The sequence below is a fragment of the Taudactylus pleione genome, unplaced genomic scaffold, assembly GCF_031769625.1.
Source record: "Taudactylus pleione unplaced genomic scaffold, aTauple2 ptg000609l, whole genome shotgun sequence".
Classification (NCBI taxonomy): domain Eukaryota; kingdom Metazoa; phylum Chordata; class Amphibia; order Anura; family Myobatrachidae; genus Taudactylus; species Taudactylus pleione.
This window is the reverse complement of record NW_028285011.1, coordinates 13,483,553-13,507,749: the sequence shown is the minus strand read 5'-3', so window position 1 is coordinate 13,507,749 and position 24,197 is coordinate 13,483,553. Positions and strand designations below refer to the sequence as shown.

Genomic DNA, 24,197 nt, shown 5'->3' with positions numbered 1-24,197 from the left:
CCAAATAGTAGGAGCGAGCGCTCTGTCAGAGCGTCCGGCTCTGAATCAGGGCCTGAGTCTGAAATGTTTCAAGATAAAGGACCTTGGGCCTGATTCAGAGCCACTCGTAAGCGGCAGCTCGTTCGCTCCGAGCGATGTTTGCCCAACTGCGCATGCGTACAGATCGTTATACGCATGCGCGAACCAGTCAGTGCGGTTGAAATTCATGTGTTCGCAAAATAGCGAATGCCTGCTATTTTGAGTGACAGAATGAGGCGTATGTGGGTGGTAACAGGGGAAGGTGCTTGAAAACGGGGAGTGTAAATCCGTTCGCAGGCGTGCTTAAAGGTCAAAACGGGCGTTTTAAGGGAGTGCATAATTAATCCAGCAGCGTCATTGACCACGTCACATGGTTTTTTTTAACTCAGAGCTGCTCACAAAATAGTGGTTGAAATAACCAACCACAAGAATAGCGAGCAGTTCAGACGCTGTTCGATGTACTCGATTAATCAAATAAATAGCGGACATGACGTATGGTGCGAGCGGCTAGGGGGGCGTATTTTTCAAATTTACGTTCGCATGTTTTGCTCGCTCGTTCAGACTTAGAGGCGTGAACAGACCGCAAAGTGCGAACGGTTCATTTGAATAGCCACCCCTTTTTAGAAAACGAACGACCGCAAATAGCGAGCGGCTCTGAATGAGGGCCCTTATACGGAGGAGGACACAGTGTGGATCAGTGCTGCGACTTTGGTCGCAGAGGCTATTAGTGCATATGCTAATGCCGCAGGTTTAAAAAGACACTTACTGCTGACTTCTCAGATCCTCTGGCTGTGTCTAAAGACACAGCATCAGATCCACATAGCGAACATAACAAGCCCATCGGACAACAGAGTAACCCTCAGGTTACTCTGGATGTCCAGCAAAACTTCACTGCCAGGGCTAGTGAAATGCTTATGAGGACACAGCCACTGGCTTTTGTACAGCCAGAAAACAGGGCCAACACACCCCCATTTTCTGGAACGCTCCCTGTCACCGCCCCCAAAAGCCAGCAGCATATCAATCATGCTGCAGCTTATCGGGCTCTGTGACCGACATGGCAGCTGTATGGAGGCACATGCGCAGTCCTACAACCATCAGCAAACAGCGATCACCTCTGAATCAACCCCTAAGGGCCTGATTCAGACCCGCTTGCGAGCGCTCGCAAGCGGGTCGATATAGGCCCAGTGCGCATGCGCACAATGGAGCAGGCTCCGTCGTGCGCATGCGTGAGACCCGGATAGTGATGGGCAAGCCGTCGCTCCGGGTCTCGTACCAAAAGGGGGCGTGGTGTCGATGGTGAGTGACAGCACGCCCCCTTTGGTGGTCGTGCCTGGGGAGTGGCTGCCCAGATGGAGGCGTTCCCGTGGGAACGCCTACCGTCTGGGGACGGCCCCACTGACATCACAAGTGATATCAGTGGGAGTGCTCTCGGCTCTGATAGAGCTGAAAGCACTCCAGGGCTTGTGGCAACGAGACCCTGCCACAAGGGTCTCGTCACAAGCCCGATGGTCGCAATGGTCTTGACCATCGCGACCATCTTCCTGGCCGCTCGCTATAGCTGTGGGTGGCCACCCACAGCTATAGGAGCAGCCAGGAGGCCTCTCTAAAAATTAAGATGGACGGCCCTGATTCAGAGCGAGCGCTCTGTCAGAGCGTCCGGCTCTGAATCAGGGCCTAAGTCCCAATGTTTATTACAAGATCACTTATCACACAAAACAATGAAGATAATTGTTTAATATATACATTTAAAAACATAGTACATTCATATGCTTAGGTTACATTCATTCATGTTTAAAATCCAAATCACAGTCCTTTGGTGGAGGTAAAACCTTTAATACATTGATACATAGTTAAAATTTAGTAAAGAAAAGAACACATGTAATAGTTACTGATCACAAGTGTTATCAATATCACCAGAGATGCAAATTATATTTTTAATAATTTATGCTCACAGGTCAAATACCAACAGCTAAGCTAAGCTGGATATACAGTATACAGGCTGATCATGCCAGTTTTGGATCTCAGATTAGACTGCACACATACATATGGGGATCTAACAAAGCTTGGTTGGGGAATGACATCATACATGGTGAGAAGTAGTTATTGTTTGACCACATCTATCATCTCTGCCATTTGACAGCTGAGGTCTCATCGTATGCTATAGACTGGATCTGTGGTCTCTCTGTGATTTATAGACAATGAGTTCTAAAAGAGCCTAATGCCCTGTCCATCTTTAGATGTACGAGTATTTTTGGCAAGAAAACTGTAGATTGCAGAAAGATATACTGTATTTTCTGGTGATAGAGGGAGGAACTTTCTCGTAGTGAAGCATTAGGGGTCAAGCCAATTAGCTGCGATGATCTTGCAGGTGCGAGTCACTTTACGGCAGCCCAAACTCACATAAAAGTGCTCGCAGGCCCATGGGGCTCTAAACAAGACTATGCGAATTCGGGTTCGGAGCGGCCTTGAGTGGTGGGAGATGCAGTGTCCTTACCAGCGTTTTAATGCTGTGGCAATGGCAACTCGCACCGTTCATGACTAATTGAATTAAGCCCTATAACTGCTAAATAACTGTGTTATGGATCTGCCACACCTTACTGCCTCTTAATATATCTGTACTAATATTATAAGAATGTTGTGTCTGTCTGTTTGTTCCAAGTTGGTACAAAAACTACTGATTTTTCATGAAAACTGCATCGTTTTGTAGTGGAAACTCCTAGAAATAACTTTGTTTCATCCCAATTCGTCAAGTTAAAGCTGAGCAATAACAAAAACAACATTTATTGGCATCATCAATGCAAGAGATAGGTGTGGCACCATGTGCGCAGCCGGTAAGGGGTGGGGGGAGAGGTGCTTTGCGAATGTGTTCACTTTAATAGGATAGGGTACACAGCAGTCTGGCCCTCATTCAGAGGCGCTCGCAAGAAGTGAGCCCTCGTTCTGAATGAGGACAGCCACTTCTATTTTAAAGTGCGGCCTCCTGGTCGCTAGCTAAGCTGTGGGTTACCACCCACAGCTTTAGCGACAGACCAGGTTGATGGTCGCGATGGTCAAGACCATCGCGACCATCGGGGCTTGCGACGAGACCCTAAGGTTGGGTCTTGGCAGCCGCAAGCCCTAGGGAGCTTCCTGTTCTGATCGAGCAGGAAGCTCCCCACTGACATCACTGCTGAGGTCAGTGCGGCCGCCCACAAAATGGCCTCCATTTGTGAAACCACCCCCGAGCCACGCCTACAAAACGGGGCGAGCTGTCGATCAACATCGACAGCCGCCCCTTTTGTAGTGAGCTCTCGCTCCGGAGCTCACTACAAAAGGGGCAGCTGTCGATGTTAAAGGCCTTAACATCAACCCAGTTGCGAGCGCCTCAAATGAAAAAAAATGTTGGCAAAAGCGTTTTCATTGTGCGTGAAGCACTGGGCAACAGCTAGTTTGCCACTAAAAATTCTGGAAATTTATAGAGTATGTAGAGTATTGTTGCCCACACACTGGACGATATGCACAAGAACGATGCATTGGAACGATACATTGTTTAAAAATGTGCTTATCGTGCAGCTTCCAGGAAGGATAACGATCCGATGTGAGGTCTTGTGGGTCGTTTGTCGTATCTTCAGATCTTACTTACTGCAGGTAAGATCTGGCAATCTCCTTAACGATGCACTGGAAATCATTAAGGATGCACGATAAGTCGTTAGTCACATTGCACAGTTTAGCAAGATATTGTCTGTTTAGGAGTGTCGGTGAGTTGCCCAGGAAGTTCAAGGGAAATCGTTGACGACATTGCATTATTTTGTAAGTCGTCCAGTGTGTGGGCACCGTACCAGTGCTAAAGAAGCCACAAACTTTCGACTGCCAAAGTGGCATCCAGAAATGTGATAAATATGCCTCGGTAGCTGACGTGTTATATTAAGTGGACATAGATTAGATTAGCCTCCCATAGTTACACTATGTATGTTATGCTAATGTAAAATATGCCCTCTACATTTTCACTTTTGATAATTTTCTCCATGTAAATACATTTGGACCATCTCTTTAATTTTAACTGAGATTAAGGATGGATGGAATGAACTGATGTACTGTAGCTCTACCCATCATCAATAGCAACATTTTGCAACCCTGCAGTTCACATTCTCTTGACATGCAGATCAAGCAGTTACCCACATACAAGAGGTGGATTACGTTATATAACAGCATATGTGGTGCCAACTTGCAGTTTTTCCAGCTTATTAAATGATCCTTAAAATGACCCCTCATATTTCATTGATGTGCCGCCTGACATTACTGTAATATAGTAGGCATTCATCGCCCATTTTCCTGCATACCTCTGTTTGGTGCACGGAAAAAGTATCTAATATATTGGTCTTAGAGTACTTTTGCCCAACTGTTCCCGGATGCTCGGCACACACCGATAGGGGCTGAATTACCCACTTAGGCCCGTATTCAATTAGCGACAAAAAGTCAGAATCCGCGAAAAAGTATAGCGGATGGCATCATTTCGCCAGGCAGAAAAGTATCGCCATATTCAATTCAAAAGACTTTTCGCATAGGCGGACAGTCAATGTAATGTAATAGACGAAAAAGAGTCGCCTATGAATAGCAGTCAGAAAAAAGTGCAAAATCATTATTTTGGGATGCAAAGTTAGGGTAACCACTCAGGACCCTTAGGACAGGCCCCCAATGGACAACTGCGTAAAAAAAAATCCTGAGGAACGCCCTAAAAAAGTACTTTCATTTTGGGGGTGAAAAAGTACAAAGTGGGGGAACAACTTAAAAACGAGCTAAATAAGGTTGTGGGGGTGCTCTAAGAAGGGGTCAAGTGTTTTTAGGATTGCAGGTGCTTGTATGCCCCAAATTTGAAAGGAATACTTATTTTCTCCAAAAAATTCACCTTAGTGGGCGGCTAAAGACAGGCTGGTGGGCGTCTGCATACACAAAGTGATCACACGCCAAGACATAGTGGCCGTGCTTATGCCTTGCCGTGCGATCGCCTGTCTTGACATCATTTAGCTGAATTTGCATATACTGGGAGCGAGCGTCCGCATTTAGCGAGCGGGTCTGAATTAGGCCCTTAGTGTGTCTCAGCATGCCATCATTGCAGCATTTGCCCATTTTCCCAGTGTATGGGCATACATTATTACTAGAGAGCAAGAGGAAATAGGATGGACCAGAATGAGACTAGCTTACAATGATGCATCTGTAAAGGGCCATGAAGCCGAAGTCTGTAGCAAAGTTCAGTCTCTTATCTTACTGGTATGTGTAGGCTTACCGTATGTCATATTTATATATTGAGTAATTCAGCCCAGATCTCAATATTTAAATAATGATTTTTGTTAAATTTAACTTAATAATATCCACTTTAGCACAGTTTAAAGTGTACAGCAACAATAAACATGATAGTTGTGTGTTTACCCAATTTATACCATATTATTAGCAGAAGATCCTGTATTTCAGACATAACTGTAATTGTTTCATCCATCAACAAACACCTTGTAAGAAATCAATAATTTGTTGATCAATAATGTGTTTTACAGAGAGTATAGTACATATGGTCATTGGATGTTTCTCATGCTGTGTCACAGTGAAGAAAATATGTATTTGCCGAGTCAGTTTGGGTTTACTCTGTAATAGTCTTCCAGTGAGAGGCTGTACACTCCCCCATAGCAGTCTGTAACATAGATATGCTCTGTGTTCATCTTCATTAGCAGGCAGTTGTAGTTCTGGGACCATTTCCTCATACCAGGATGCCTGTGAAAGTTACAAGAGAAATCTGACTTTTTCCTGAGATGGTTAGAGATGATATCCAAAGCTAAACTTATCACCTCTGAGTTCTGCTGCTGTCACATTTGGATCACCCACTTAATTAATACAATCTTTAAAATGTTTCTCTTTATATAAGGGAGTTCTCAGGTTGGCAAAGGGCCTGATTCAGAGGCGGACGCTAATGTGAACGCAACTATATGCAACTCAGTTGCAAAATTATGCAAATGTCAGCAAAGGTCATCTGAGTATCAAGACGCCCATTGCTGCCTTCTCACCTGCATGCGAGTACGCATACCTACGTAAACATCAGTACATCGTTGGCATCTTACCCTTGTGGCAGGTCTGACCTGCCGCAGCCATGGGGGTTCTTTTGACACGCAGAGCTGCGTATGCAATTGCAGTGGCTAATTTCTGCACGCCCATTTAACGGCATTTGCACTGCCCCCCACCCCCCCAGTCCAGCCAGCCTTCCCTGCCCTGCCCCCCCAGTGCAGCCGGCCTTCCCTGCCCTGCCCCCCCAGTGCAGCCGGCCTTCTCTGCTCTTTGCCCCCACCCTAGTCCAACCAGCCTCCCCTGTCCTTTGCCACGCCAGTCCACCCTTCCCAGCCAAGTGCCCGCCCTTGTTCAGCCTTCCCTGTCTTGTGCCACCCCCCTCCATCATGTCTAGCCATCCCTGTGCTCCCAATGGGTCCAGCCCTCCCTGTTCTGCACTTTCCCTTCCTTCTGGATTTTATGTAGTTCTGGCTTTTCTTTTATTTATGTAGCGAGAGAGAAAGAATCAACATTGCTTTCCCTTTATATTTAGTATAGATTCTGGTTTTGTGTGTGTTTTACAGCAGTTTTCTCACCTATATTTCTGTATTTGTATAGTTTCATATATAATATAGAATATATAACATATTATAATAACAACCACCCCCACAGCCCAAACTTTTGAGAATTTTTAAACTAGTTTACACACCAATCAATACCCCACCCCCAAAATAGCTCCACTGGGAACTAAAGCAATCCAAAACAGAATAAGAGAAACATTCCCTAGTTTGCTTTATCAGATGTGCAAACATGCTTCAGAACATTGGCTGCATATTACATACTACCTGGAAAACAGCGCTTTCTTGGCAAAATCTGCTCCCAGTGGCAGCACATTTACCATCTGACCTGCCAGAGTCAGTGCTGCACATTGTGGATCTTGTGGGTCTGTTATACTCTTTCTGTAAGTAAACAAATAAAAAATTATTGTTTTAAATCATCTTTAGCAAGTGCAGAATAATAATGCTGGCCACACACATAGCGATCTGCACACGATCAGCCGATGTGTACGATTTCCCTTGAAACTCTCCCCGGCAGCTCTGCACACGATCTCCACACGATTTGCACATGATTTGGTGTCCAATCTTCTTACAATCTCTCCTGCATCCAGACTTTCACAGTGCATCGGGTCCTAGGTTGTCAGATCTGCCCTAAAGCACGGCAGATCTGACGATGCGATGTGCGACCAGCGGGGACGCGCATCGCATCGTGATCGTGAGTGGGGACTCACGATTTACTCAGGATTTGCCCATTTTTTTCCATGATCTTTCGTTCCAATGTGTTGGAATCGGCCAGATCGGGTAAAATATCGCTATGTGTGTGGGCAGCTTAAGGTTGTGAAAACTGTAAATAAGGACGTTACTTTGAGATGTCTTATTTTGGGTTGCAAACATAGGCAAGCGCAGAAGTCAAAATACACTACTCACCTGGCCGCCCAGATTAGTAGTGTATGTCCTGGCGGGAGGGGGGACGGGGTAGTCCATGACCAATGGGAGGGGGAAGTGCCAAATCGGCACCCCCTTTGCTGGCTTCTGTGCATGCCTATGATTGCAAATAAGTCTTATTTAGCATTACACAGAGAGATGGATTTGCCACTAGTCACGTGAGGAACGTGCTTAGGGATGCCACTTGCTTGGAGTAGCACAACAGGCCCACTGCACCAGATCCATGGTAGGCTCCTGGCCTGATGGTGCCGCCCGGAGGGTGATTATTTTATTTTTGAAATTGGCAAGGGGGTCGGGGTGGTGGGGATACAATTGGTGGATTGTGATGCAGGATGTGGTTTGGACGTAGCCGCTATTGATGTGATGTGGGGAGGCAGCCATTTGGTGTGTGGTCAATAATGATTTCCTAGGGGCGACCTAATTCGTAAATCCTTACCTGACTTTACATATCTTTGAATTGTGTTCCACACCAAGCTTAATTCTGCGGCTATATAAGACAGGTGCAGTTTTTAGTTGATGTCAAATATTTGCTCCAAATACACTTATATGCCAGATTCAAGGTTGCACTTATCCTAAGATGCTTGTAACTCAAATGTAGATAAAGAGATGTAAGTGTGTTGGTGTATTTTTACACATATACAAGAACACATATATTGTACGTTCAACTCTATATCACCACCATTATGTGGAAAATACATGATATTGCAAGGAGCATTCTATTTAAAAATAACTTAAAACAGTATATGCTTTGTGGGAGGGTTGCTTGGTATGTTATTGCTTGGTGAAGTCGAGTTTAGAGCGTTTCACTTAAAAACATAATTAAATGGTACTTTGCAGTAAAATATTAAATTAACTTACACAGCATTATTAATAGTTTGCTCTAAATATCTTGTAAACAACATTATTGTAAATGGCATCTTTCAACTCCAGCATATTCCAAATAATTTACTGCCCCCAAAAATATCTTCGATATAAACACTGTGTAAAAATAAACAGTGCATAAACATGTTCAGTGGTTTTCAGTAGCCCGGTTCAGAGATGTCATTTGGAGAGAAGATTTATTCTTAAACTGATTGACAGGTAGGGACTGTTCATGGTCCACCTACGGGTTGGGGTGGGGGGTGGGGTTGGCTGTCTCAAAAGCAGGCATATCATAACTGTTTTCGAGGCATGCCCAAGGCCATTCTGCACATCCATAGGGTAACTCAAAAGCAGGCTTACCTACCCTCCCGAATTGGTCGGGAACCTCCCGATTATCGGGTGCCAGTCCCGACCCTCCGGAAAGGCAGGGAAGCCTCCCGGCTGCAGCCTGCCCCCCCAGACTACTTCAGGAAATCCCCGCAGCGGGGGTCCCGATGACGTGATTAGCGTCATCGTGGCTTCGCCCCCTGTTTCACAATGCCTTTATTTTCGGCATTGTGAAGAGGGGACGGGGGCCGCAATGATGCGTTTGTGCAGTTACGCCCCTGGCCCCGCCCCCAAAACGGCATCATAGCCAGTCACGCCCCCCGCTGTATGCTGGCATTCAGCTCCCTCCCGGAAGGAGGGAGCTGAATGTCAGCAAGTATGCTCAATAGTTCAATAATCGACTGATGTGCGACCGATGCTGCATCTTTGTATGCAGTCTCTTGGCTCAAGTCTCAAGACAAATCCAGACGGCTGCTACATTTGCATGTTCTCGCACAGCCACTGCATACAAGTTTGCAGTTGGCAGTTTTACGCTACCTATTTAATATCAGTTCATACAGAGTTAAAATATCTCTCTGTAGAATTTCAATTTGCACTCTTGATTTACAGATCATTAGATTGTATACATTTAAAAACTCCTTACGTACTATAAATATTTTCATGTAATTAGCAAACTCAATTGGAGCAAATGACCTGGTTTCTACGGTATAGCAAATACATTGGTTTGTCGGTGTGTCTCGATCATTAATCCACTTCAAATCAAGGCCTAAGCCTCCACTCATGAGCAGTCTCCACAAACTCAAAGATGCCTCAAAATGGATCTTTAGGAGGTGCAATGTAAATTAATGTCCACACTTCTTCCACTTTAGTGCCACCCATCTCCTGAATAAAGTTGGATTTTCACAAACATATGTCACGGGCTGTATTCCTGTGTTTGCCATAAGGAATATACACTGAGCTTGGGCAGTCTTATTATAGCAAACGTCAGCCTGTATGAGAGGTCATACATAATCTATGACCTGAAGTTCTCTTTCAATTGATAACTGGGGAAACATTGTTTTTGCCTACTTTGTTATCCTGTCCCCTGGAGATCCTGAAGGTGAGTTGGAGGTAAGAGATGCAGGTGATGCCATGGTGTGGTACGAAAAGTCAACAATCAGAATGTTAAAAGTCTGAATTTCGACACCAGAATGTTGTCAGGTTCTGAATGTCGACAGTCTAATTGTCGACAAGGATGTTAGGTCGACAGGAAAAATGTTAACATTCATAAATGTGGACATGGTTAGCATTTTGACTTGTTGAAATGTAAAATGTAGACACCAGAATGTCGTCAACCTAACCCGAAAAAAATAACACAAAAATTTACTGTTGGAATTTTGATGTCGACATACTGTATTAAATGTTGACAGTTTGACCATGTAGACATTAGTGGATGTCCATATTTTTACATGTCAACCTAACATCCATGTCTACCTTTGATTTGCAGCATCAAGCAATAAGAGCACAGGGCCACGATGATGCAATTTGCAGCTGTTTATGAATCAAGCCAATAATCCGGCCATTTCTGGGAAGAAGATCTACCATACCAGAAGTACAGGAGTACTGCCTAAAATTTGTGAGTCTCCCAAATGTTCCAGGAGTGTAGACAAGTATGGATAAAACAAAACAGTAAGTCAATAGACATAAACGATTTATGTGTTGGAGATTCAGGAATCTCATATCCCATTGACCAAGCTCACTAGGCTGTAGACAGCTTTTCATAACAGTCTTTTGCTAACACAACTTAAAAATATTGTAGTGGGTTGGGAACAAAAACATTTTAATAATTGCAAATGTAACAATTCATTGCAGAAATATACAAGAAACTAAGAAGGTTTTCCAATGGCAGAACTATCTTCTTAGAGTAAAGGGTAGTGGTGGAAGTCAAACAGTTCGCACAGGCAGACAAACAAGGGCTGGAGCATGTTTTATTGTGATAAAATAGGTCATTTAAAATCACAATGTTCTTATCACCAGACCAGCAGCAGACTCTTCATCCATTCATATCTCCACAGTCACAAAACCATATTAATTGGCGCTATAATTCCTGTATATCAGCCAAGTCCATTGATTACTTGCACATTTCCAGGTAAGTCTGTAGACACAGGGTTTCCTGGTCTGCTTTAAACACTAATATTTTTTATTCTCTCTATCTTCATAATCAGTCACATCTGTGGATGTGTCTAACCAGCTAATAGGTCATTGGTCCTAGAACTGGGAAACATGTTTTTCTCCTTAGTTCTACCACCGGCCCGGCGGATGAAATACCGACGCCGGAAGGCCGGCATATGGAGATTCCGACAGGGTAAGTATAAAGGCTATACCTAACCCTCTCACCCCCCCTAACCCTCCCGTAGGAGTGCCTAATCCTAACCTCCCCCCTAATGCTTAACCTTAACCTCCCCCCCAGGGGAGGCTTAGGCTAGGGTTAGAGTTAGGCTAGGAGAAGGGGGGTTTAGGGTCAGGCACCCCCCAAGGGTTAGCCCAACGCCAAAAACCCAGATGCCCGGCATACCGAGCTGGGGAGGGTTAGGTTTAGGGTCTCCCAGAGGGACTTAGGGTTAGGCACCTCCCTGGGAGGGTTAGAGTTAGGCTAGGAGAAGGGGGGTTTAGGGTCAGGCACCCCCCAAGGGAGCTTAGGGTTAGGCACCTCCCCCCCGCACCATAAACCTAACCCTCCCGGGGGGGAGGTGCCTAACCCTAAGCTCCCTTGGGGGGGTGCCTGACCCTAAACCCCCCTTCTCCTAGCCTAACTCTAACCCTCCCAGGGAGGTGCCTAACCCTAAGTCCCTCTGGGAGACCCTAAACCTAACCCTCCCCTGCTCGGTATGCCGGGCATCTGGGTTTTTGGCATGGGGCTAATGATAGGCATCAGTATTTAGACGCCTAACATTAGTCCCATGCCGGGATTTCACTTTCGGAAAGCCGATGGTCGGCGTTTTGACCGCCAGCCTCCTGACTACATACCCTACCATCTTATTTATCCTCTTCCGTCCGTCGGCACATGAGATTTGCGCTCAGCAAAGCCCAGAAAGCTTGGGTAAAGCCAGAAAGGCTTTTGCGTGTCCCCATTGCCGGCCAGTGGCAAACGCGGGATTTTGAAAGGGGGGTTTCCAAATAATTTGGTTTAAGAACCAATGACAAAAAAGTCTAACCAGAATAAGCCTGCAACATACACTTTATTGTGTACTTCTAGTGTTTTAATATAAATAACAGTAAATAATATAAATAACAAGGCATCTGGGCATAAAAATTGCTTATGCTCAATGTGTAACAGTATGTACGAAAAAAATTGAATCTACCAGAGCATTTTATCTAAAAATAAAGTAATTTAACAGTACTTTAAATGTCAATATGTCCCAGTTCCATTCTACGGTTATGGAGGCCAATACCTACTACCATCATCTGCCTGCATGATTGGCTGCCAGTCCGCAAGCTCTGATTGGCTCGTGCAACCGACGCCAGCGGGCAAATTTAAATAGACGGCCGGCCCTGGGACAGTGATAGATAGGCCCAGTGCCAGCCGCCAGGTGCCGAAGTGAAGTGCACTTTGAGCACTGATCAGCTGTGATAAATCGGCAGCCAGGGGGGATTTCTTAGGTACTGCGTGCGTGCCTGCCGGCAGTGGGGATTGTACTACTAACGTCATCTATAGATTGCTTAAGCGGTACAGTGACAAACAGCGGTAAGCTAAGCTTTCTGCTCTTTGTTAAATATTAAACAGAGGACATAACTCCTTTAGCAAGTGTTATGTCTGGTTGTTAAATGGAGCAGATAGTATGGAATAAGCAATAAGCATTGGGTTTTAGCAACACTATAAGAATTTGCTAATCCCTTGCAACGTCTACATAGCGATCTATAGAAAATTATTCTAACTCTAGTACCTACTTCCTCATTGCTCCACATGCAAATACACACAGCCACTCGTTGTAAAATACTGTTGATCCTGCCAGTGCTTTCAGTGGTCCTTAAAATGTGGTGGAACTCCCGAACCCCACCTCCCCCTGGCACTTTTTTTAAAAAAGGGACATCGTCCGTTGGAAAAAGGGTTGTGGTCTCAAAAGAAAGGGGCGTGATCACACAATAGTATTCCCAATTCAAATTACACCACACATTAGCACATTATTCACATTACGCCACATAGTAGTGTCCCCTTGAGGTTCTGACACACAGCAGTAGTGCCCCTTTTACAATGCCCACAGCAGTAGTGCCCCTTATGCACAGGGCCAGTGCAAGGTTTCCTGGCGCTCTAGGCAAAGGTTTCCTGGCACCCCCCCAGGACCAACTTCACTACTTTCCTCACATGCCCCATGCAGCCTGCCAGCTTCTATCTCACATATTCCTCTGCCTAACACCTCACTTCTCACATGCACATCTGCCTACCATCTTTTACCCCCACAGCTTTTCGCTTTCAGGGCCTGATTCAGCAAGGGATGCAAGTCTGCACACGAACGCACCCGGCCACTGCAAGAATACGCTAATGAATGCATAAGCATGGCAATCGCAGCACAAGATGTAGACGCCCAGCAATACTTAATGCCGCCCCTTACACTCTTCTCACATCCGTACTGATGTGCAAGTCTGCGAAAACATTGGTGACATCGAGTAACATCGGAGCCTCATGCATAATAGTGGTAGACCTGACTCTGCCGCAGAAGTTGCCAAACTTCCTGCACGCAGTAGGACGCCAGGCTGCGTATGCAATCGCAGCAGCTAATTTATGCACGCCCATGTGATGGAGTCCCAACGCACTGGCACGCCTGCATTTGGCCGACCACTCCCGGTAACCACCCACAAACGGCACTTCCTGTCAATCAACATCGGAGGGCTCTCCGTGCTCACTGCGTATGCCGTGCATACCCATACCCAATCGCAGTTGCTAGTTTGCGCACGCACACTGCGACACGGACACATGCGCAAACAGCAAACATCGTCCGACTGCGTTCGAATACGCGGCTGCGTTCTGTGCTGAATCAGGCTCTCAGTTCTATCTACTTAATACACATACTGTAATTAATTTACCCTAATTTTGGATTCTGACAAGTGCAATATTAAAGATGATTATAGATAAAGAAGTTCCAGAAGAACGTAATGAGTGAATTTAAATTCTATATCGACTATAACTGTTCAGGATATAGTTTTCTATATATTTTTCAAACTTTTATTATAAAGAGAGACAGATATCAATGCTCCGGGCAGACAGTGAGGGGTGCTTGTGATAAGCTAGCGCAGAGCATAGTAGACTGGATTACAGTAGGCTGAGGATGGATGTTATTGGGGCTATGGATGGAAGGGTAATAGGCAGGCTGAGGTATCACCTGTGGTTGGCTGTAGTGAACAGTGGGCCTGATTCAGAGCCGTACGCTATTTGCGGACGGTCGTTCCAAAAAAGGGGCTGGCTATTTAAATTGAGCGCTCGCAATTTGCGGTTTGTTGACGCCTCTATGTCTGAGTGAGCGAACGAAAAATACGTTCGCTATTTTGTAAAGACGCCCCTTTGCCGTTCGCAACACACGTCATCTCCGGTATTTATTAGATTAATCGGGTACATCGAAAGGCATCTGAACTGCTCGCAGTGCTTGTGGTAGGTTTTTCCTACCGCAATCACTGCGAGCAGTTCAGGCTAAAAGACAACCAAGTGACGTGGTCGATGACGCTCCTTTACTAATTATGCACTCCCATTAAACGCCCTTTTGACCGTTAGGCACGCCTGCGTTCGGATCTCCACTCCCCCGTTTTCAAGCACCTTCCCCTGTTACCACCCACAAACGGTACATTCTGTCAATCAAATTACCAGCCCCTCGCTGTTTTGCGAGCGCATGATTTCCGACTGCAATGACTGGTTTGCACATGCGCATTACGACCCATACGCATGCGCAGTTGTGCGAACATCACTCAGAGCGAGCGGCCGCTTATGAGCGCCTCTGAATCAGGCCCAGTGTTATACGCAGTCACCTCATCTGTCACCAGTTACTGGGGAGTGTCAGCTCACCTCACCCAGGGTAACTCAGGTCACTATGCAGCTCATCTGTGAGACCCAGACTGCATTGGGCACTTACTGCAGAGACCACTGTACTGTGCCCTGCCTCCACCACTCAACTAATGCCCCATACACCCCGACCTGCAGGACAAACTTACCCAGCTTTCATCCTCCTCTCACAGCAGGGCTCAGCAGTGCTCGGTGGTTCTCCCAGCCACTGACCGCTAAGCTGTCCCATGACACTGCCGTGATCTGCCAGTCCTGTAACATGGAGAACTTGCAAGGACCACTGGGAAGGGGAGGAGCACACCACCCTGAGATGCACTGCTAAGGGGTGGTCTATACAAATCTGTACCTGTCAGGTTGCGGCCTAGGAATGGCCATTAATCCAGTGCCGGCTTCCCCTGGTCACCCGTTTTGTCAGACGCCAGGTGCGGTGGAGGGTGAAGCGCTGAGTTTTATTCTTAGAGCCATGTAGACTGCCGTGAGCTGTGCTGTGCCTTGGTTACTGCGGTCTCCATAATGGACGCAGCCATGACAGTTTGCATCACCTAACTACCTTGTACCCAATGGTAGCATAGTGATGGTCAGCTGACGCTGCCCACCAATGGTCCGCTACTGCAGGGTATAAACTAAGCTGGTCTCCGGACAGCAGGAAGTGCAACGTTGTCGCTTCTGAGTGTATTCTTGCTGTTACCACGTTCCAGGTTCCTCTGTGAGTCCTTGTGATACCAGTGTCAGACCTTTGAGCTACAGTGCGTCCAGAACATCTAGTCTGTGTGCTAGCTATACCAACTCCCTGTGCAACAGTGCATCCAGAACACCTAGCCTGTGGTCCAGCTATACCAACTCCCCGTGCAACAGTGCATTATCATCTTGCCTGTGTGCGCTACAAATACTGGATTCCGACGCAGGGTTGCGTTAAGGACCCCTTCTGGTATTCCAGTTATCTGTGTCTTTCTCGACGCAGCATTGCGTCAAGAACCCCCTCCTGGTGTACAAGTTATTGCGTCTATTGTGACGCAGTATTGCGTCAAGGGTCCTCTCCAGTGTACAACTCTCAAGTGCTCTCCTTGTCATCACGGGACACCTAGTACTACCAGCATTCTAGTACACGTATCCATCTCCAGTACAGGTGCTTCTTTTAGAAGTATATATCCTGGGCCATTTATAGCTGTCTCTATTCCCACAGTATCAGACACCAGTCCAAAGGTGTCCTATTGGTGGGGTCACAGCACAACACCTCCCAGCTGGTTAGACTCCACGCCTTTGGACTGGCTCGTCAATGTCTGACATCCGTGGATGAGGAGATCATATATACAGGCCCCACGCCTCCGATTCCTCAGCTTTCATTCCCTCCAAAAGGGAAATCTCCACGGCGATCGTGACAATACCACCCCGTAGTTTCTTCTATGGCTGTCTGGTGCCAGCCATTGAGTTCAGGCAGGGGCGGATTGGGTCATAGTCCCGGAAGTCCCTCCACTGCAAAGTGCTGCTCTTACCGACAGAGCGGTCCTTTGCAGGGATCGTCATGCATGTCGGCGTTACCAACGCTGGCATGTATTCAATCACCGGCGTCATGCATCCCGCCCATATTAATTGCCCCAGCACCTCAGAGAGGAACGACCTGACTTGCCAGTAGCATAAGAGAGGAGCTCCCAGTTCCTTCCTCAGCCACGGGTGGCACCGCCACCAGCAGCCTCAGTGTCTGCAGGTACAGGTGTGGTGGGTGAAAAGGTAAGAGAGAGTTTGTGGCGACAGATCTGGACACAGAACCCCCCACCTACAATGATCAACTGTCACAGCACACCTACCCACCCCCTTGGCCTCTTCAATGTCCACCTCTCACGGCACTCTATACCCCCCTCCCCCCTCAGCCACTTTATTGTCCACCTCTCACAGCACTACTACCCCCCTCTGCCACCTCAAAGCCCAGCTGTCACAGCACTACTACCCCCCTCCTCTCTCAGCCACACATAAATACCCAGCTGTCACAGCACTCCTACCCCCCTCCTCTCTCAGCCACACATAAATACCCAGCTGTCACAGCACTCCTACCCCTCCTCCTCCCTTCTCCCTTGGCCACATCAAGGCCCAGCTGTCCCACAGCATTCCCACCCCTTCAAAACACCCTCACCCCCTCCGGCAGCAGCAGCAAACATACCTTTCTTTGGTAGGTCTGACTGGTCCACTGCATCAATTGTTTCTGTCATCAGCCTTCTCATGCTGCATCGTGCACTGCTCAGCAGCATGACAATTGCACAGGCGCACCTGCCGGGCCTGAGAGGTACTCAGGGAGGCGGAGCTGCCCGGCTGCTCTGATTGTGTTGTATAGCAAAGAGCAGCTGGCGGACATCGACTGCCTGCCTCTTGCTGCTCTGCTAGTGTTATATATGTGGCTGCAGGAGGTGGCCCAATCAGCCCCTGAGTGCAGGGACACAGTGAGTATAGCGGCGGTTGCTGAGACCTGCCGCCGCCGCTAGTTTCATATTACAAGAGACATTCTTTTTTTTTTTTTCAGGCATGGCGCCGCCCTTTAGGTGCTGACGCCCCTAGGCAGCTGTCTAATGGTGGTGCCGGCCCTGGGTCTGTGCTGTGAGGGCACAGGGGGAATCTGCTTAAAGGGCAGAGGGGGAATTTGTGCTTAAAGGGCAGAGGGGGATCTGTGCTGAAAGGGCAGAGGGGGGAACTGTACTGAGATGGGAGGGGATCTGTGCTGAGAGGGGCAGTCTGTGCTGTGAGGGGAGAGGGGTCTGTGTTATGAGGGGAAAGGGGGTCTGTGCTGTGAGGGGAGAGTGGGTCTGTGTTGTGAGGGGAGAGGGTCTGTACTTAGTGAGGTCTGTGCTGTGAGGAGAGAGGGCTTCTGTGCTGTGAGGGGGATTGTGATGAGGGGTTAGAGCGGTCTGTGCTGTAAGTAGAGAGGGGTGCTGAGAAGGGTTCTGTGCTGTGAGACAGGAAGTGAAGGGGCAGCATGTGGTTCTGTGAGGGGGCAGCATGTGGTTCTGTGAGGGGGCAGCATGTGGTGCTGTGAGGTGGGCAGTAACTGGGTAAGTGTGTGTGCTGTGGGGGGCTTGATGTGCTATGGGGGCAATAAATGAGCTGGGATGTAGGTCAGTGTGCTGAATGAGTGATTGCTGGCAGTGAGAGCTATAGAGGGGGCAATTAGTGGGGCCCAACTCAGAAAAGCTTAGCAAAGCTAGCAAAAATCAAGTGTATTATACATACATACAGTTCTCGAAGTGTGCCCGTATGCAATGGTATGGCATACTGGCACTTCAAGCACTACTTTTTTTTAACTAACTTGGAAGGAGCAGATCAAGGGCGGAAAAAGCTACATGCCTCCGCCCGTTACACTGACTGACACAGCTCAGTGTAACTGGAACACAACCGCTAGGACTGCCCAACACCCTAGTGCCGTTGCCCGCCAGTGTACCCATCCCCCACGAGCAGATCCCCCATCTGCTAGGACTTGGCTGGGCGGGGGGGCAGGATGACATCTCCACCCTGGCCGCTCCAATTTTAAAGAGAGGGGGCGGCTGTAGCCACGCACTGCATTACATACCCTGCGGTCAGGAGCAGAGAAGAAGCTCCCCGACCACTCCGTTCAGTCAGAGCGGCCGGGGAGTTTCTTCTCTCTGTCTCCCTGCCACCTGTCACATAGCTGTTCTGCAGCCGCAGCGTTCGGCTGTGTCTGGCAGAATGTTGATTGGTGGATGGCTCTAGTCCCATCCACCAATCAGAGTGGTGGGATGTCTCCCCACACTGATTGGTGGATGGCTGGAGCTATCCACCAATCAGAATTCAGAAGGCTGCAGGACTAGACAAGAGATTGCAGCAGGGTAAGTTCCATGGTTGGGTTGCCTCATAGATCTGAGGTCTATTATACTATTTGCAATGAGGGAAAGAGGGAGAATAGATTTAACCATACATCTAAATAAAAAGGGAAGGCAGATGTTTAATGAGAGGATATTTGTGTCATAATTTTTGGAACGTGTGTGTAGTGCATTATTTTTAGTAAGGGGAGTGTGTGTGTATGGGGGGTGGCAAATCTGTGGCTTGATTCTTCATGAGGAGCACTACTACTAGGGGAACGACTACTGTGGGCAATGTATAGAGGGCACTACTATTATGGACACTGTATAGAGGACACTACTACTGTGGGCAATGTATAGAGGGCACTGTGGGCATTGTATAGAGGACACTTCTACTGTGGGCATTGCATAGGGAGCACAACTACTGCGGGCAATGTATAGAGGGCACTACTACTGTGTGCAATAATGTATAGAGGGCGCTACTACTGTGGGCATTGCATAGGGGGCACTACTACTGTGGGCAATAATGTATAGAGGGTGCTACTACTGTGGGCATTGCATAGAGGGCACTACTATTGTTAGCAATGTATAGAGGGCACTACTACTGTGGGCGTTGCATAAGGGGCACTACTACTGTGGGTATTGTATAGAGCACGCTAGGCCAACCTGTGGCTCTCCAGATGTTGTAAAAACTACAAGTCCCAGCAGGCTCTGCTACAGTATTGTTATTAGGGAATGGTAGTACAGTTGCTGGGCATGTTGGGACATGTAGTTTCACAACAGCTGGAGAGGTTGGCCAGGCCAGGCCTGGTATAGAGGACACTACTACTGTGGGCATTGTATAAGGGGCACTACTACTGTGTGGCATAATGTTTATAAGGGGTACTATTGCGTGGTACACTACACTGAGCAGAAAGGTGCATGCCTTAAGGACATGCCCCTTTTAAATGGCCACACCCTTTCCCCGCTGCGCGTCGAAGACGCGCGCATAGGTACAACCTTATATTTTCCATACCCCCACTTCAAAATTCCCACTTTGACCACTGCATACATAGCCAATGTTTCAAGGCCGAGATGGACCTTTTCTTCAGGGTGCTGTACAGTGGCATAAATTACTAATGAAAGTTTAGTGCTATGGATTGTTTGAGGGAGGGGGGCCCCAATATCGGTATATTGCCTAGGACCCCATGAGGTCTAAATCCAGCTCTGCATGGAAGACATAACAGAGGCGAGCAAACTTTGTTCAATATACTAATTAGTGCAACTAAAATTAAATACATACCAATATCCCTAAAGCTTCGGTGGGGAGGGGGGCTCTCTTCGAGCACTGGTCTTACAACAATCTTCACCTCAAGTTCTTCATTATCAAATATTGTGTACTAAACTCTGCTTCTCTGTTGCCATCTTCAGGTGAACTAGTGAAACGTGATTGTATTAAGATTGTTTCTTATCTTACTTCATTTAGGATTATTCTAAAAATCAGCAATTTATTCAAATGCTGCTACAAACTATTTTCCTAGTGTACATCTGTGCAGCCGGATGTGCAAGGACTGGGACACCCACTTTCAGCTTCTGTACACGCAGTAATGCTGATTGGTTGGCCTGATACAGAGTTGTACGCTATTGCCACCACCGCTCCAGCACACAGCTGCTGTGCAAATATGCAAATGCCACAGAAACAGGGATATCTGCATCTCTGTGTACAAAGATGCAGCAGCGATCACAGATCATTCAATATTAGCAGTCATGAGTAAGTGTATGGTCGCGCAGAATGGCACAGAAAAAAGAGATGCCGGAGCCATGTTTACTGCATACGAGATCGCAGACACAGGATGTGCCACGCCCCCCAAATTTTCCCGACACTCCAGCATTTTCAGCCAACGCTCCGTTACCACCCCTAAACACTTCCTGACTGTCGATCACTCTGCCAATAAATACTTGCTGTGAGCCACTACGGTAATGTACCTTAACGCATACGCAGTGGGACTCAGATGCATGCGCAGATGGCTGATAATCGCTCAACTGCGTATGGAATCAGGCCCGGTGTGTTCTTAGATGCTACCATCTGTCGCACCGTCAAAACTAGCACCTGCTCTATAGCAGGTGCATTTTCTCCATTTGACCATGGCCTCCTATGCCTGCTGCTGTGTGGCTGTGTACACAGCTGCCTGCATTGACACACCCGCCACACTCCCATAACACGCCCACGGAATGGACCATTTCTGCCTGCACTACTATCCACCTCCCAGTCACTGCCCAGGAACGCCCATCACTTTTCCACAATATATCTGATACTGTTTGTCTCAATTGCAACAGCACCTATGTGCGTATACTCTATGTAACGTATGTGCCATAGGTGTTTTTAGGAATTTTTGCACATGTGCAGTTTCACAAAATCGACTACGTGAAAATTGGCATTCCGTGCGGCTCTTAATCAGGCCCTGAGTCAGGACATGCTACAGATATGTCCATATACATCTAGCCTCCTTGTGCGTTAAACAGCCGTTCCAGTCACGCCATGCCATGGCGTAACTCAGAAGCGCCAAGCATCTTTTCATTTTAATCAGCAGAAGCAGCTTGTGCGTTATCTTTGCATAGCGGTGCTAATTGGATACACAAGCAGCTTCTGCTGATTAAAATGATATGTGGCATGCCTATATTCTATGTGACATTGCCGGTGTATCTGCATGCGATATGCTATGCTACAGTGTCGCAGCCGCTGACACTGTAAGGTAGCATTTCGCTAGCAGATACACCCGCACTCGCTCAGAGCACATAGGCATGCCACGTATCATTTTAGTCAGCAGACACAGCTTGTGTGTTGTGTTTACTGCTATGCCAATAAGATGCATTCGAAGATAAAAAGTCACATGAAAAGGTGCTCAGCGCTACTGAGTCACATGGCACTCATGCGTTATGTGTAATGCTACTTGTAAGGCATGGAAGATAGATGTATGTGGATACATCTGTACATGAAGGTATTTTTGCTGTACATTGATTTCACTAGACGTCAGCCTTGTGACTCCACATGACAATATTGCTTGTATGCATCATGGCATGGCACAGCACATGACAGCAAGTAAGGATACAGACCTTCCCTGGTGTCCATTTGTGAATTTTCATTGATAACTGTCTCATCTAGTCCTCCCTGCATATATCCCTGATTGCCCCCTCCATAGCTGCATCTCATTACCCCCTCCAAAGCTCTCTCTTACTGCCAGTAACTTCCATATAACGCTGAACCCCTCACAACACACACTGACCCCCTCACAGCTCACTCATTGACACCCTCACTGCCCCCTAACAGTACCCACTGTCCCTTTCATTGTCCTCCACACAGCACTCCCCTCCTTCACTGCCACCTCACCAGAGGTGTAACTAGGGTTTATGGAGCCAAGGGCAAATTGAAAATGGCGCCCCCCTCTGTCGGTCCTATAATGGTACCCAGGGCACGTGCCCCGCTCGACCCCTTCCTAGATACGCCACTGCACCTCACAGCACTCCCCCAGTGGCATCCCTCCCTGTGGTGACTCAAGGGTTGTAGTGCATGCAGCTTAGGGCAAAAAGGGGGCATGGTATTGTGGGTAGGTGGCGTAGCCTCGCTAGTCGACTTCCCAATTTAGTCACCTGGGGGTGTGGACTGCCCCTGGGGAACACTCTGTGTGCAGTGCCGGCTCCCTCACTGTGTCAGGAGCAGAGTGCTGCACATAATGTTACAGTGCAGCATCCGGCTCCTGTCATTGAGGAGGAATCAGCACTTTGGTGTCGCCCCTTGTGACACCACTGCACTCTCCTTCCTCAGCCCTTTTAACAACCACCTCACAGCACCCCCATCGGTCCATCCAATGTCCGCCTCACAACATTCCCCACTCACTAGCACCCTGTGTGAGAGAATTTTTTTGTGACCCCTTCCAACTGTATCCATAAGTAATACTTTTACTATTTTTAATATTAAAAACACACACATTGGCTCCACAGGGGAAAAAACAAACATATTGCCCCCATAGGAAAGAAAAATTGGACCCACAGGAATAAAACACACACATTGGCCCCCACAGGAAAAAAATAATATGCCCAAGCCCACCACAGACGACTGACCTGACCTGTCAGTAGCAGAAGCTGTGGGCGGCACAGGTCTGGTGTTTGGCAGGGTGAGAGAGTCTTTGGGTACAGGTCTGGTAGGTGACAGGGTGAGTGTGCAGGGACAGGTCTGGTAGATGATAGGGTGAGTCTTTGGGGCAGATGTGGGTGACAGGCCGATTGAGCCTGTAGACAGGTCTGGGCCAGCACCTGCCCCCCCCTTCAATGTTCTCTTCTCACAGCACACCCCCACTTCAATGCACTCACCCCTTCATCATATCACATTATCTACCCACCTTCAATATTCATCACGTAACAGCACCCCAATCCTTACTTCAATATTCACCTCACATCGCTCACCCCTTCAATATTAACCACATCACAATACTCCTTTGATTACACACTCTCCTCTGTCCCCAACTCATGCAGCCTCCTTCTGTCTCTCCAATAAGCCATTCTGCGTCCCCAGCTCCAGCAGCCCTCCTTCTGTCCCTAGCACCCCCACTTCTGTGCCCCAGCTGCCCCCTTCTGTGTCCCCAGCCAACCCCCCTTCTGTGTCCCCAGCTCCATCAGCCCTCCTTCTGTCCCCAGCAGCCCCCTTCTGTTTCCCCAGCAGCCCCTCTTCTGTGTCCCCAGCAGCCCCCTTTCAGTGTCCCCAGCAACCCCCTTCTGTCCCCAGCAGCCCCCTTCTGTGTCCCCAGCCAGCCCCCCTTCTGTGTCCCCCGCAGCCCCCCTTCTGTGTCCCCAGCAGCCCCCCTTCTATGTCACCAGCAGCGCCCCTTCTATGTCCCCAGCAGACCCCCTTCTGTGTCACCAGTCAGCCACCCTTCTGTGCCCCCAGCTCCAGCAGCCCCCCCTTCTGTGTCCCCATTAGCCCCACTTCTGTGTCTCCAACTCCAGCAGCCCCACTTCTGTGTCTCCAGCAACCCCACTTCTGTGTCTCCAGCAGCCCCACTTCTGTGTCTCCAGCAGCCCCACTTCTATGTCCCCAGTAGACCCCCTTCTGTGTCACTAGTCAGCCACCCTTCTGTGTCCCCAGCTCCAGCAGCCCCCCTTATGTGTCCCCAGCAGCCCCACTTCTGTGTCTCCAACTCCAGCAGGCCCACTTCTGTATCTCCAGCAACCGCACTTCTGTGTCTCCAGCATCTCCCACATCTGTGTGGCCATTTTCCGGTGTTCTGCGCATGCGCAGTAGACTCCGGGCACTAGAGTGTGCCAGTAGACTCTGGGCACACTCTAGTGCCCGGAGTCTACTAATGCTCCGGTGGCTGACCAGCTGCGTCAGTCGGCTGCCAGCCACCAGGGAGAGAGGAGGGGGCCCCGTACTAGGAGTGCACACTGGCCCCCTCCTCTCTTAAAACGCCCCTGGGCAGCGTGGATATCTGCAATCTGCTTATGTACCACAGAAAGTGATCGCAGACTGCGCATGTGCCAAACTAGGGTTCCTCTAAGCATAATTGGAGTTTATCGATGGTCGGCTTGCAACAATTGTGCTTTCCTATTAAAAGGTGCTTCCTTTAAGATGGATATAGGCACTGAACACATTTGCCCCGAATGAGCCTAATGAGA

At 48.0% G+C, this 24,197-nt stretch overlaps 1 protein-coding gene across 1 annotated transcript in view; it reads right to left on the bottom strand.

Moving 5' to 3' along the window:
* Positions 1-1,780: 1,780 nt before the first annotated feature.
* CREG2 (cellular repressor of E1A stimulated genes 2) overlaps positions 1,781-24,197 on the bottom strand; it is a 56,464-nt gene continuing 34,047 nt past the window's right edge. Inside the window, exons 3-4 of the mRNA XM_088454180.1 lie at positions 6,873-6,986; positions 1,781-5,760 (exon numbers count right to left, since the gene is read on the bottom strand). Of these exons, the coding sequence (XP_088310306.1) occupies positions 5,619-5,760; positions 6,873-6,986 (256 nt within the window). The 3' untranslated portion in view covers positions 1,781-5,618. The remainder of the gene's footprint in view (positions 5,761-6,872; positions 6,987-24,197) is intronic.